Raw genomic sequence first — 12,322 nt, 5'->3', positions numbered from 1 at the left:
GGGTCAGGAGAGGTCTGCCACACCATGTGGTCACCCCGGGGCAGGCGGGAATCGAACTCATGCAGAAGCGGCTTTAGATTCTCAGTGCTGTGCTTTAACCCGCTGCGCCACCAGGGAGGGCCTGAGGTCCCTTCTAATTTAAAATTCTAGGAACGCTCCTTGTGCTGCGTAGCTAAAACAGTGCTTTGTGAAGGTTTACCAGTGTGACTTGATCTGAGATGGATTCTGGTGACTTGGTCCACGGGTGAGCTTGTGCCAGCTTACAGAAAGCACTAGCACATAGGCTGAGGCAGAGTATCTCACAGAGAATGGGCTGGAGGACACTGCAAGAATCCCCAGTGAGAGGTCAGCTCCTGCCTCAAACATGAGTCCATGGACTGGCAACAGTACAGGGGGAAAGGACATGAGGGTTCCAGAGCCACATTCAGAACATGGCTGGGCGGCGAGCCAGGCCTTGCTGAGGGTACTCACTTGAAGGGTGCCTCGGCCACCGCCTTTGTGAATGCACATGCCAAGTCAGCCAGCTCTTTCCAGCTCTGCACAATTCGAGCCTGGGCTTCTGTGTGTAGCTGCAGATCCACCAATGCCTAAGATCCAGAAGCAGAGGGACTGGGTGAGACCAGGGTCTCTGAGGTTCGCCTCTCTCTGTTCACTGAGTTGCACCCCAGCCCCCTGGCTCCCTTTAGGCCCTTTGCTCCCCTCTCCCAGCAGGCATTTTACTCTCAGTAGGAGATGTGACTCAGGCGACAGTTCTTACCTCTTCCATATCTACTCTAGATACCACAGACCCTGTGCTGGGCTCTGGTTGTCTCTGCTGCTTCTCCTTGGCCTGTTCTCTCTCTGCCACTCCCTGTTTCCTTCTCTTTGGCGGATGTGGAGCACTGAAGCAGGGGAGAAAGTCAAGGGCAGCAGCTCCAGGCTGAGCTGAGGCAGAAGAGAAAGACGACAGGACCAAAGAATCCCATGGGCTTTGTCGGGGCCCAGAGCTAGGAGAAGTGAGTCTACTCCTCTTGATCCAAGAGCTGCCCCCTTTAATGCTAAGTCTCCAGGACAAATGCAAACCTGAAGTACTTCTCCTGGTCCAGAATCACCAATGACAGCGCTTTCCCTGATGTCCTGGCTGTGATGTCAGCTACAAAGCTCCGAAGTGTTTCCTTCTCCCTCTCGGTGCTGCTCAGACTTCCCTGCATGCAGAAGCAGAATCTGCACTGGTGCTTTGCTCTCTAGTCAGTTGGCCTGTCCTGGGTCTCGGCACTCACCTTTCAGGCTCTGCGTACCTGCTTGAAGTTGTAGATCATGGACACAAAGACCTCTGCCAGGAGCAGCACCAGGACCGAGGGCTCTTCCACCCAGCCCTCTTCTCCATCCTGCCAAAGGACCCGGAACCCAGCAGGGGGAGGCAGGTCAGCAGGTGCTCAGCACCTGTGAGAAAAACCCAGGCTTTCTGGGTGAATGAGCCCCCCAAGCCCCCCGTCAACAGTCAGTCTGGCCTGTTTTGTGGTATCCTTTTTCTTCCGCATGCAACCATGATGGCAAGAGATAAGCCACGATCCTATCCCCCAGCCCTTGGTGTACATCACAGCTCAGAGGCAGCAGGAAAGGAAGGCCCATTTCAGCTGAAATGGGTGGAGGGGGAACTGCCAACTCCCCCATACATTTTGGAAAGGGGAATGGAAGGCAAAGCAATTCTTTCAAAGGACTGGTACAAATAAGTAACCCTGGTCTGAGGGTAGACGCTAAGTGAGATGTGTGACCCTCACAAACATACGTTTTGTGAGATAACGACAAGAATCCTAAGGGCAACTCCAGTCTATGCGAGCACCTCCTCTTCACCATAGCTGGGATGTCAACAAAGCCAAGGCTGTCTCAATTTTGCCACAGTAGTGTTATGGAGTGACTGTGGAACCCAACTTCTGCAGAGTTTTGGTTGTGGGAACTGAATGAGGCTGGCGGCCAGAGAGCACAGTAGACACAATCAGAGAAACAAAAGCCCAGGCCCAGGTTGCAGGGACGTCTGAGTGGGAGGAGGGCTGGGTTCTACTTCCTGCCCACACCGCACCAATGGGCCATGCTTCCCGACAAGGCTTTCCAAACCTCTCGGAGCTGAGCCTCAGTTTCCCCATCTGTGACATGAAGCTCAGAATTCCTTCCTTACAGGATGACTGCTACTGAAACACGGGAGGGAATGCAGAAGTGCTTGAGGCTAAACTGCTATTGGATATAAAGTCTGCCGACACCCCAAATTATAGGTGTTTAATTGCCCTGAAAATTAGGAGAGCTAACAAGAGAGGGGAAAAGCCTTCACGTTTCATCTCTAGACTCCTGCAAATGACGGGTACAGTGTTCAGATCTGCAGGCAAGAGGAGTGGCAGGCGCAAGAGGCTGTAGCGACTAGAAGTCGATGGGACCAAACAGCCTGCTCACTCCCCAAGCTCAGAGGGCGAGCACTAGGATTCTGGGCAGTCTCCCCTGCCGAGAAGGTAAGCTGCACAGCCACGTCAAAGGTCTGATGCTCTCTGGCTAGGAATGGCCTGCGGGGAGCTGGAAGGAGACTGGAGGGAGAGGGGAGTAGCAGCAGGGTGCTGCCTTCCGGGATCCCTTCCCTGGGGTCACCTGCGGCTGCCACACGCCACTGCTGGAGATGAAGCCTCTTGCCGGGTGTTCCTCTCCACACTGGCCTCTTTCCCCTCCTGCACTCGGTAATTACTTCCTCCCATCATCCTTTCAGGCCTACGCATGGCAACAGCTAAACCAGTGGTTCCCAACCAGGGATGATTTTTCCCACAAGAGATGACTGGCAATGTCTGCAGGCATTTTCAGCTGTCACGACTGGGAAGGCTGCCGTTGGTATGCAGTGGGTAGATGCCAGGAATAAACATTCTACAACCAATAGTCAGTCCCCGTAACAAAGAACTGTCTGATAAGACAGCAACAGTGCCAGAGGTGGAGAACCTGGGTTACGCCGTCACTACCCTCAAGTACTGAGCTGACCCTCAGAGTTGCCGGGACCCTGCCCACGCCTGGAAAATAGTCCCTTCGTTAAATTCTCCTCCAAATCTCCTGAGTGTGCCATCTGTTTCCCTGCTGGGGCCATGACTGACAAACATCTTTTTGACTAAAAGCATATTTCTCCTGTACACTAAGATGGGGCGGAGAGGCGAGCTCCTACCTCAGCCAGACCAGCCCCTCTTCTCCAGGTAACGCTGCGAGGCACTTCCTGCGCCTCAATCACACAGTGGCACTCCATGGACTGCAGCGCTCCGAGGAGCTGGCCCCCACCTTCCATCTGCAAAAGCACTGCAACAGATGGGGAAGAGGCTGTCAGTGGGTGGCCCAGAAAGCAGGTAACTCAGCCCCAGGTAAAGACAGGTGCTGGGAGGACCTGGATCGAGCACCACGACAATGTGCTTTAGGCACTCCTCTGGCCTCTGGGCTTTCAGCCTCGGAGCCGGTGCTGCCTTCTTCCCTTCTCGTCTCAGGGTGCTTTTCTTCCGGCTCGTTTGTTCTTGGGGCTGGTCTCCTTCTGTGATTCTCCTCTGCACCTTCTGACTAGGCTTGCTTCTCTTCTGAGGTGAGGAGGCCTGGGCATTTGTGTTGGTCACTGTCCAGCTTTGGCACCGGACAGGGCAGGTGGCTTGGTAGGCTGGAAGCTGGTGGCATGGATCAACTACTGAAGAGGGCTTGTTATTGAATGCAAGTCTCTCTGAGGTGGCTTGGAGGGGAACATCAGGACTCTTTGGAAAAGGCTGCTTTTTCCAGTCATGTGCTGCGCCTTCATTTATTTTGTTTGGAGAGTCCGAATCCTCAGGACTCAGTTGCTTGTGGGTCAAAAACTTGCAAGCAAGCCTCTTAGCCAGGGGAACAAATTCCTCCTCACCCTCACTTCCACTGCTTAGCACCCTGACTGGCTCTGTTTGTGTGACAGTTTGAGATGTGTGGGGGGCAGATGGTGGGTCTTTCAACCTTGGTGATGGAGGACAAGAGGTCTCCGAATCTGAGGTGTCTAACACTACAATCTTCTCCTTCTCAGGGTGGCTTCTCTTCGTTGAAGCTGGTTCCTTCTTAAGGAAGGTAAATATTGGCAACTCCTCAGAGTCACTATCGCTGGATTCCAGCAAGAACGGTGACTTCTTCAGATCCATCAAATTCAATTTCTAAGAGAAAGAAAGATGACACACAGACTGTAACACTGAATTCAGTCCACTGGACATGTTCTAAGGACAAGCTTTATGGGGAAAAAATTGAGATTAAAAACAAACAAATAAAAGAGAAACAGGAAAAGACAAGGTTCCAGCACACTTGACCTAGAATTTGGAATAGTTATGCTGTAGTCTAATGGGAGCCCTCAAGTCCTTTCTAGCTCAAGCTGAGCTATAAACAAAGTGGGGGGTTACTACTGCAAACTTTTTAATGGATAGTAACAAGACTCAACAACACTCCCTTTTGCTCTCTGAATTTGAAATGGAGATGCCAAAAGTCATCCTTAAGTGAGAAGCAATCTGGATACCATAAAATTCACTTTATACAGTTCAGAGGCCTCCCTGGTGGCGCAGGGGTTAAAGACAGCATTATGAAGGTTATCTCCAGCCACTGCAGCATGAGCTCAATCCCCAGCCAGAGAGCTGGCCCACAGGGTACAGCAGACGGCTCCTGTCTCCCTGGTTGCTCCCCTCAGCAGTGTATTTCAGTTAATTCACCTGTTCTGCTCCTCACTCTGTCTTTGGTGAGTCCTCTCACTTCACCCTTCTGCCCCCCCAACACTTGTATGCATAAATAAATAAATCTTTAAAAAATGCAGTTCAGGCCCTCCCTGGTGGCGCAGAGGGTTAAAGTACTGCACTAAGAAGCTAAAGCCACTTCCGCATGAGTTCGATTCCCGCCTGCCCCGGAGGTAACCACATGGCGAGGCAGACCTCTCCTGTCCCGCCCGCTGCTCCCCTCAGCAGTGTACTTCGTCGATCTGCCTGTTCTGCTTCCCGCTCTGTCTCTGGTGAAGCCTCTCACCCTCCACAAGCCTCTCATTGGCCTGTACCCCAGTTCTGTACAAATAAATAAATAAATCTTTAAAAAAAATGCAGTTCAGTGGTTTTTAGTTCGTTCACTAGGTTGTGCAACCTTCACTTCTCCCTAATTTCAGAATATCTGATAACCCTGAAAGGAAATCCCATAGCTGTCATTCACTGCCCGGTCCCTGTCCCACCAACCCTCAGCAACATGGAATCTACTTGTCTATATGGATTTGCCCTCTGGCATACCGCATTAATGGAATACACAACAGCACGCTTGCAAATTTCATTTAAGTTGTAGTGCTGGGTCGTGTGCAGGAGTCCTCCTTTGGTCACATATTTAATGACACCATTGGTGTGACCAGAGATAAGCCAGATAACATTTCTGGGCTCCGGTTTTCCAGTAAAACCAGGATAATAACAACTGTGAGAAGTAAAAGAAACTATGCGTCTTTTACAGCGCTCGGCAGAGCAGCATAGTCTCTGGCACATCACAAACGCTTAGAAATATATAAAGAACGATTAGGGAGGGCGCTCATCCTTGCCCGCTCCAGGGCCTCGGTAGGTTCACAGCGCCGCGGGCCGGCTCCGCTCCCGTCAGGGCCGCACCAGGCCGGGGCGGTGAGTCCACACGGCGCCAGACCCCGCCTCCCCGCCGCCCCACCACGGCCGGGGTACCCCAGAAGGAGGCCCCCACCTGCCAGCCGCGCGCGCCGGCAGCCCGAGCGCTCACCCGCAGCGTCTCCCGCCGCCCATTCAACCGCCACGCAGGACCCGGAAGTAGATCTCAGGAAGCGGAAGCCGAAGTCTTCTGACACCGGAAGCAGGTGTAGGGCAAATATGGCGTCGGCGGTCCTGGCGCTGAGGGCACGCACAGCTGGTAACCAGACGCGGGGGCCATTGCGGGGGAAGAGGTGGAGGCGGATGGCGCCCCCGCGGAAACCTGGGGGGTGGGGGCTGGCCCCTCCGAGACCGTACTACTGCGTGGAGGCGGTGTGGGCGGCAGCTGGAGCGGGTCACGTGACGGATCTGGCCGCCTGAGGGTGGTACTTTGAGAAGCACGTGCCTCTCCCTCACTTGAGGGCCAGGTAGTTTCCTTCCAGTTGTGAAATTGACGACAGGAAAGCTCTGCTGCTCTGGCGGGTTAGGATAGCGAAGCTGGTTAGGAGTGCGAGTTGGTCCCGAAACAGGTAGGCTGGAGGAACAGAGACCTAGGTCCTCAAAACACCGTCTCAATTTTCTGGGCAATATGCTCAGTTTTTATGGCAGTGTGCCCGGCAGGAGAAGGGTTTCGGTCTCAGCCCTCCTGTTGCAGGAAGTTGGTTAGCGACAGTCCCTCCCCTGCGGCGATGGCCTCCACGCAGTTCTGGCCTGTGTTACACGAAGGACAGGTGATGTGGCCCAGGACCCTGGTCTCTCATTTCATGCCTGCCCTCTTTCAGTTCTCAAAGGCCGGTGGTCGGTTTTCAAACTGTAGAATTGGGTGAAGTCCTTCCTTGCCAGCTCTCACCAGGCAAGGCCTCCTGTCATCCTTTGGGTCTCAACTTTGATGTTACCTCTGTAGAGACCTTTCCTGGCCACCCAACATTCACAAAGACACGTGCACATTTTTTGTACTACTTATGTGCTTATTTATGGCCAGACAGAACACCCAGAAGGTAGAAACTGTCTTTTGAGACCCCCATCACCCACCACTGTCTGGCACAAAGACAAACCACAATTTGTGGAACCAGAGGGTCAGCTTTTGCTGCAGTGTGTCAATGTCAGTAACTCATTTTTAGATGTGAGAGGCACAGAACAGTGCCTGAGCTCGCTGTTGTTGAAACCTTCCAAGACAGGAGTTCTCATAGCTCCCTAAAATAGCCTTGAGGAACCTCCCAGCACCTACCTCACTCCTTCCCAGTTGTTTTCGCCGACAGATGAATTGAAAAGGCATGAATTATCACAAAGCACAACTCTGGTCACTTTGCCCCTGGACAGGCCGACACAGTGGGCCCGTCACTTTGGCCCTTCACTCTCAGGGCCAGAGTGGACGCCACGCTGGGCAGCATCTTGCCCAACAAGAGACAGCATGGAGTGACTTCACCCAATTTTGCAGTTTGAGAAACCAACTGTTGGTCTTGTGTGAATTGAAAGAGGGCAGGAGTGAAGATGAAGAAACCAGAGAAGCTGTGATAGCCCTGAGGAGAGACTTAGCCAGCAAGTTAGCAGTGAACTTGGAGGCAAAGGATGGATGTGAGAGCTATTTTGGAGGCAGACTCCAGAGTTTGCTGGGGAGCTGGGTACATGAGGTAAGCAAGGGCAGGAATCTGCAGTGATTCCTGGTTTCTGCTTGAGCAGCTGCCTGGGTGGTGGCACCGTTTACCTGGAGGACATGATTGCCATTGGGCACTTTAGGACGAGCATGCAGAGCAGCTTGACAGGCACAGGGTGTGGGTCCCCTTGGCTGGACTTCTGCTTGCTGGAAAAGGCCGAGCCTTCTGGATGGCAGGAGCCTGTGGGCGCCACCCCCAGAGGAGCTGTTGTGTTTGTTTACAAGTGGCTGGCGTGCAGTGGATGGGTGGGTAGCTGAGAAAGTGGTGGGCAAAGCTGAAGCAGGTTTCTCTGGGTGTTCTGTTGCTGGCTTCTGTGGTCTGGCCCCTCCATGGGCCGTGGAGCCTTGAGGGCGTGGTGGGGAGTGAGGCTGAAACAGCCAGTGTGGTGTCCTGTGTCTCTGATGTGTGTTTCTTGACAGGGCTGAATGTGTCGGGATCTAGGGTAGATGGTGTTTACATTTTCCCATCAGTATTTTGCTCCCCTCACCCCCTCCTCCCAGGGCCACTCATACACTTCATGCATGCTTACACCATAAACACTGCAAGCAATGACTTGTCCACTGTCCTGGGGAAAGGCCAGTGGCTTCCAGACATTCCCTGAAAGCCCACACAGTCAATGCATAACTGCACATGTTTTTCTCCCCTCGCCTGTCCCTCTCAGTGTGCCAGATGGCCTTGTGATGGGAAGCATCTCTGTCTGAACATTTCTGTTGTCTCTGCAATTGCAGCCCTGCTGAACCCCCCTCAGGTGGCAGCTCTCGCTGTCAGATGCGCATCCAAGAAGACAGGAGGCAGCTCCAAAAACCTTGGTGGAAAGTCACGAGGCAAACGCTACGGCATCAAGAAAATGGAGGGTGAGGCTGTGCCTTGCTTTTCGGTTCCCGGCTGCGCCCTGCTCTGTTGGCCTCTGCGTCCCTTTGAAACGCAGGAGAATCACGCTGGTGGCTGATCCTGTGCTCTCTGCTTTGCTCCCCTGCGCATTTGGCTCTGGCTGAAAGGGACCGAGGCTGGTGGCGGGGAAGGGGCCTGGAGAAGATCACGTAGACGTCAGACTTCTCTCCATGGGACTGGGGAGGGGGCAGGCCGCTCGGTAGACCCTCTGGGGGGTGGTTTTTTCAGGGGCAGCTCAGAGGCTGGGTGGGAACACGCAGCAGCTGGCTATACTGCGCCTCACTGGGACTCAGGGCCATATCCTGTGGACTCTCTTCCAGGTCACTATGTTCATGCTGGCAACATTCTGGCAACTCAGCGCCACTTCCGCTGGCACCCAGGCGCCCATGTGAGTTGCTCGGGGGCTCCCCCAGTTTTCCTTTTCTAGGACCTCTTCTCCACTTACCTAAGCACAGTAATAACAGTAACGACTACCTTATTGGGTGTTTGCCAAATGCCAGGCATTGTGCTGGTTCCTGGGCTCCATTATCCCATTTCATCCTGCACCCATCCAGTGAGGTGGCAGGCACCATCTCTGTTTTACAGATGAGGTGCCAGAAACGGAGAGTAGAGAGTCCAAGTGCCAGAGCTGGGAATGGAACCAGTCCAGTTTTGCCCGGAAGAGCATTTGCCTAGTTCTTTGGTTCGTTATAACCCTCAGTTCTGGAAGACGATGACTAGTGAGGAGGAGGATCACTAGTGACTCAAGATATTTTCTCAATCTTGGGAAACTAATTTCAGTTTATTCGGTTTTCCTTGTTTCTAAGAATTCCTTTTTGCTCAAAGAATGCTTGAGTTTTTATAAAATAGAATCCCCCCAAAATTAGGTCCATACCAGGTAGGAATTTCAGTTTCAGCTAGTTGGAATTATTTTCTGGAGTAGGAAAGTTCTCTGTTAACATTGATCTATACTATGCTCACATGCTGTGCAAGCATTTGTTTTGTATTCAATTCCCCCTCTTCTCTGGTTTGGGACATTTTAGTAGGTACAGAAAGACTGATAGTAACCAGGACTCTTTCAAAATGCGCATCGTATGTGAATTGATTGCACATGTAAAATTTTTTTTATTAATATAATAGTTAATTTTTACATCATTTTGTGCATTTTTTCATCTCAGTTGTAATCCCTGTGGAGAGCCCACTTTTTAATCAGAAAAATGTTGAATAATGCTCGACTGCCTGGGTGAAAATTAATACACACGCAGTCTCAAGTTCTAAATGAGAATTACTGTCATACAATTAAAAGATTGTCTATATAATACACAGCTAATGTAATCTCATTGCTCATATGTCTTGTCTGAAAAACAGAGGTTTAGAAGTGGTACCTGCCTCACACGGTGGGAATTAAGTGAGTTACTGGATATACAGGGCACAACATACTCAGTCAGTACTAGCTGGTGTTGTTATATCTTACTGCACATCATCCATACAGCTTGGCATGTACTTTCCATGGGGCCTAAACTTCACAGATAACTATGTAGGTGAAAGTGAATATTAAACTAGAGCTTAATCTGCAAATTTCAGCCTTTTTTAAGTTTAAGTGAAACAAGTCCCCAGGGCAGGGATTAGGGCATTTTGCTAGTCCGGCTTGGGGGTTTGTATGGCTTCTGGCCAGCGGCACAGACACAGTCCAGGTGTCAGTGCCGAGGGGCTGAGCCTCTACCAGGACTGGCTGTTAGAGTTTTCCCCCCACCTTCTATTGCAGCCAGCCTGGAAGTAAAGCCAAGAAAGTGCCAGTTAGTAGGGAGGGGAACCCCGGTTGGAGTTTTTTGAACCCTCTCCTTCAGCTGCAGGACCTGGATCTTCATGAGAACTTCCTCCAGCTGATCAGGTGTGTGTTGCAGGTCGGGCTGGGGAAGAGGAAGTGCCTGTACGCCTTGGAGGAGGGGGTAGTCCGCTACACGAAGGAGGTCTACGTGCCCAGTCCCAGCAACGTGGAGGCTGTGGACCTGGTTACCAGACTGCCGAAGGGCGCTGTGCTCTACAAGACCTTTGTCCACGTGGTTCCTGCCAAGCCTGAGGGCATCTTCAAGCTGGTGGCTATGCTCTGAGCTCTTGGCTGAGGCTATTGGACAGATTGGAATCCAGTTGACAAGAGGGTGGCACTAGAAGTGAAGAGTTGGGTGCCAACTTGTCCCACGGAAGTCTGATGGGAAGATGGAAGTGATCGACTGTGAACCCTTTGGGAGACCTGCCTTGGGGCCAAAAATAAAGTTAATAGGGCTCATCAATCTGTGGTACTGGGGCGACAAACCTAGAGGAAGCTGCTACCTGATTTGTTGGCCCTGGCCCTTGTTCCCTAGTGCACACCCAGGGGAACCTCACAGCAGGCAGGACTGTCAGTGAGACAATAAACAGAGGGAACTTTGTGTTGAGGGGGAACTGGGGAAGGAGGGGAGGAAGAGGAGACGGTCGGGTCAGGGTGGGGGCATTGCTCCCCTTGAATCCCGCAGAGGCAAGGCTCTGGGAAAGTGGGGGGTTCCTTGAGGTTGGGAGAGGAAGCAGTATGGTCATGCCCCTTTCCCGGAGGCATAGTCATGGAGCTGGGCAAGAGTCCCAGAAATGGCTACATGCAGCCCCCTCCCTGCCTGTCCCTATAGGCCCATCTATCCTGGAATGAGGCAGGTCCCTCCAGCGAGAAGGCAGAATACAGACAAGTGGTCATCTCCGCCACGGGAGACCACATGCATATTCTTCTCTGGTTTATCTCAAATCAGCAGCAGCAAAGAATCTCACTTTAGGAATACTCATTTGAGGCCGAAAGTGGTTGTCATGACCCGAGGCTTGGCTTCGAGTAGAAGAGTGAGGGAGAAAAAATCTCAGCTGGCTCCGACAACTTATTCCTGGCAGCTGGGGTAGGCAGTGTTGGCTGCAGCCCCAGGGAGGGGCTGGTAGCGCCTAATGCTTCCTCCAGGGACGCAGGAGGGCAGGCGCTCAGGGCCGGCGGGCAGAGAGGCTCCCGCTTCAGGAGTTCTGCCTTGAACTCACGTTGCAACCTCCTTGATAGAAGTACCTGGGCTTACTGAGGTTCAGCTTGGCGCGTTTCTCACACGGTCTGTACCAAGCTGGCTGGTGGGGCGTGTCCACAGGCTCAGTGCTGTCGCTGTCTGTCCCCTGCAGAATCAGGAAGGGACAGGCAGGTGGAGGCTGCTCCCTGCTACACGGAGACATTTCCTGGCCAGGACGGGTGGGTGGGCAGAGCCCAGGTGGTCCTGGCAGTGGCCTCAGAGCCGCCTCAGCTTGGTGATGGCTGGAGGAGTAGGGAAGGAGAGCCATTAGCAATCCCTGGGGCCCAGTCAACCATAAAATACACAAACCCTGTTTTGGGGGTGCTCCTCTCCCCACTGATGGTCCTTCTTGGAAAATACCAGAGCTCTATGCTGTAGGCACCCCGGGAAACCCTGGCCAGAGCAGACTGAGCCACAGGCTTGTGCTGGACTGGTGTTTGCCTCCGCCCAGGAGGTGGAGCTCTCCATCAGGAATGCCCTTTTCCTGGCTGCTGGGCTCTAAGTGAACTCAATATATAAAAGGATGTGAGAAAAGCCCAGTTCCCCAGGGCACCCAAGACTGGGAGAGCTGAGCACGTACCTTGGCAGGCGTGGCCAAGCTCTATAGCTGGCTATGCTGCTGTGCGCTTGTGGCCAGGCAGGTGAGTGCATGGACGGGGCAGCCACATGGGGGACGGCAGCTGACGCACAGCACCCAGCACGCCCGGCCCACCTCCCCTCCTCAGACTGGGACTTCCCTCCAGAGGTGGGTGCCACTGGGCCGGTCTAGGGCCAGCTGGGCATGAGGGCAGAGGAAGGGGCAGGCAGCCCCCTTTCTGCTGCTGCACCACCTCCGTGCGGCACCGACACAAGGCGAGGGAGAGCAGCGTGGCTTTACCCCGGCTCCCTTCTGCCAGGGATGTGGGTGAGGGGCGTTGACAGAGGTCAGGGGCAGGACAGACACCTTAGAACAGCAGGCAGGGAAGACCCACTGCCAGTTGTTTGTTCTGGTCACTACCGTGCTGCCACCTAGTGTCCCGCAGAGGGCGCCCCGTCCCCAGAGGCCCCTCAGCCTGGGAAGGGC

General features: G+C 53.2%; 2 protein-coding genes across 2 annotated transcripts in view; one reads left to right on the top strand and one right to left on the bottom strand.

Annotated features, from left to right (window-relative positions):
• Positions 1 to 5,762, bottom strand: part of EME1 (essential meiotic structure-specific endonuclease 1) — a 6,975-nt gene extending 1,213 nt beyond the window's left edge. Inside the window, exons 1-7 of the mRNA XM_004684999.2 lie at positions 5,704 to 5,762; positions 3,383 to 4,154; positions 3,170 to 3,297; positions 1,278 to 1,367; positions 1,063 to 1,184; positions 758 to 881; positions 472 to 587 (exon numbers count right to left, since the gene is read on the bottom strand). Coding sequence (XP_004685056.1) covers positions 472 to 587; positions 758 to 881; positions 1,063 to 1,184; positions 1,278 to 1,367; positions 3,170 to 3,297; positions 3,383 to 4,142 — 1,340 coding nt within the window. The 5' untranslated portion in view covers positions 4,143 to 4,154; positions 5,704 to 5,762. The remainder of the gene's footprint in view (positions 1 to 471; positions 588 to 757; positions 882 to 1,062; positions 1,185 to 1,277; positions 1,368 to 3,169; positions 3,298 to 3,382; positions 4,155 to 5,703) is intronic.
• Positions 5,763 to 5,829: 67 nt separating this feature from the next.
• On the top strand, positions 5,830 to 10,482 carry MRPL27 (mitochondrial ribosomal protein L27). Its single transcript, XM_012726120.1, has 4 exons — positions 5,830 to 5,886; positions 8,050 to 8,175; positions 8,533 to 8,600; positions 10,096 to 10,482. The coding sequence occupies exons 1-4, from the start codon at positions 5,847 to 5,849 to the stop codon at positions 10,300 to 10,302; spliced, it is 441 nt and encodes a 146-aa protein (XP_012581574.1). The 5' UTR covers positions 5,830 to 5,846; the 3' UTR covers positions 10,303 to 10,482.
• Positions 10,483 to 12,322: the final 1,840 nt, after the last annotated feature.

Source organism: Condylura cristata, unplaced genomic scaffold (genome assembly GCF_000260355.1).
Source record: "Condylura cristata isolate star-nosed mole 26May11 unplaced genomic scaffold, ConCri1.0 scaffold00017, whole genome shotgun sequence".
NCBI lineage: Eukaryota > Metazoa > Chordata > Mammalia > Eulipotyphla > Talpidae > Condylura > Condylura cristata.
The sequence above is the reverse complement of the archived record's forward strand: the minus strand, read 5'-3'. Positions and strand labels throughout refer to the sequence as shown.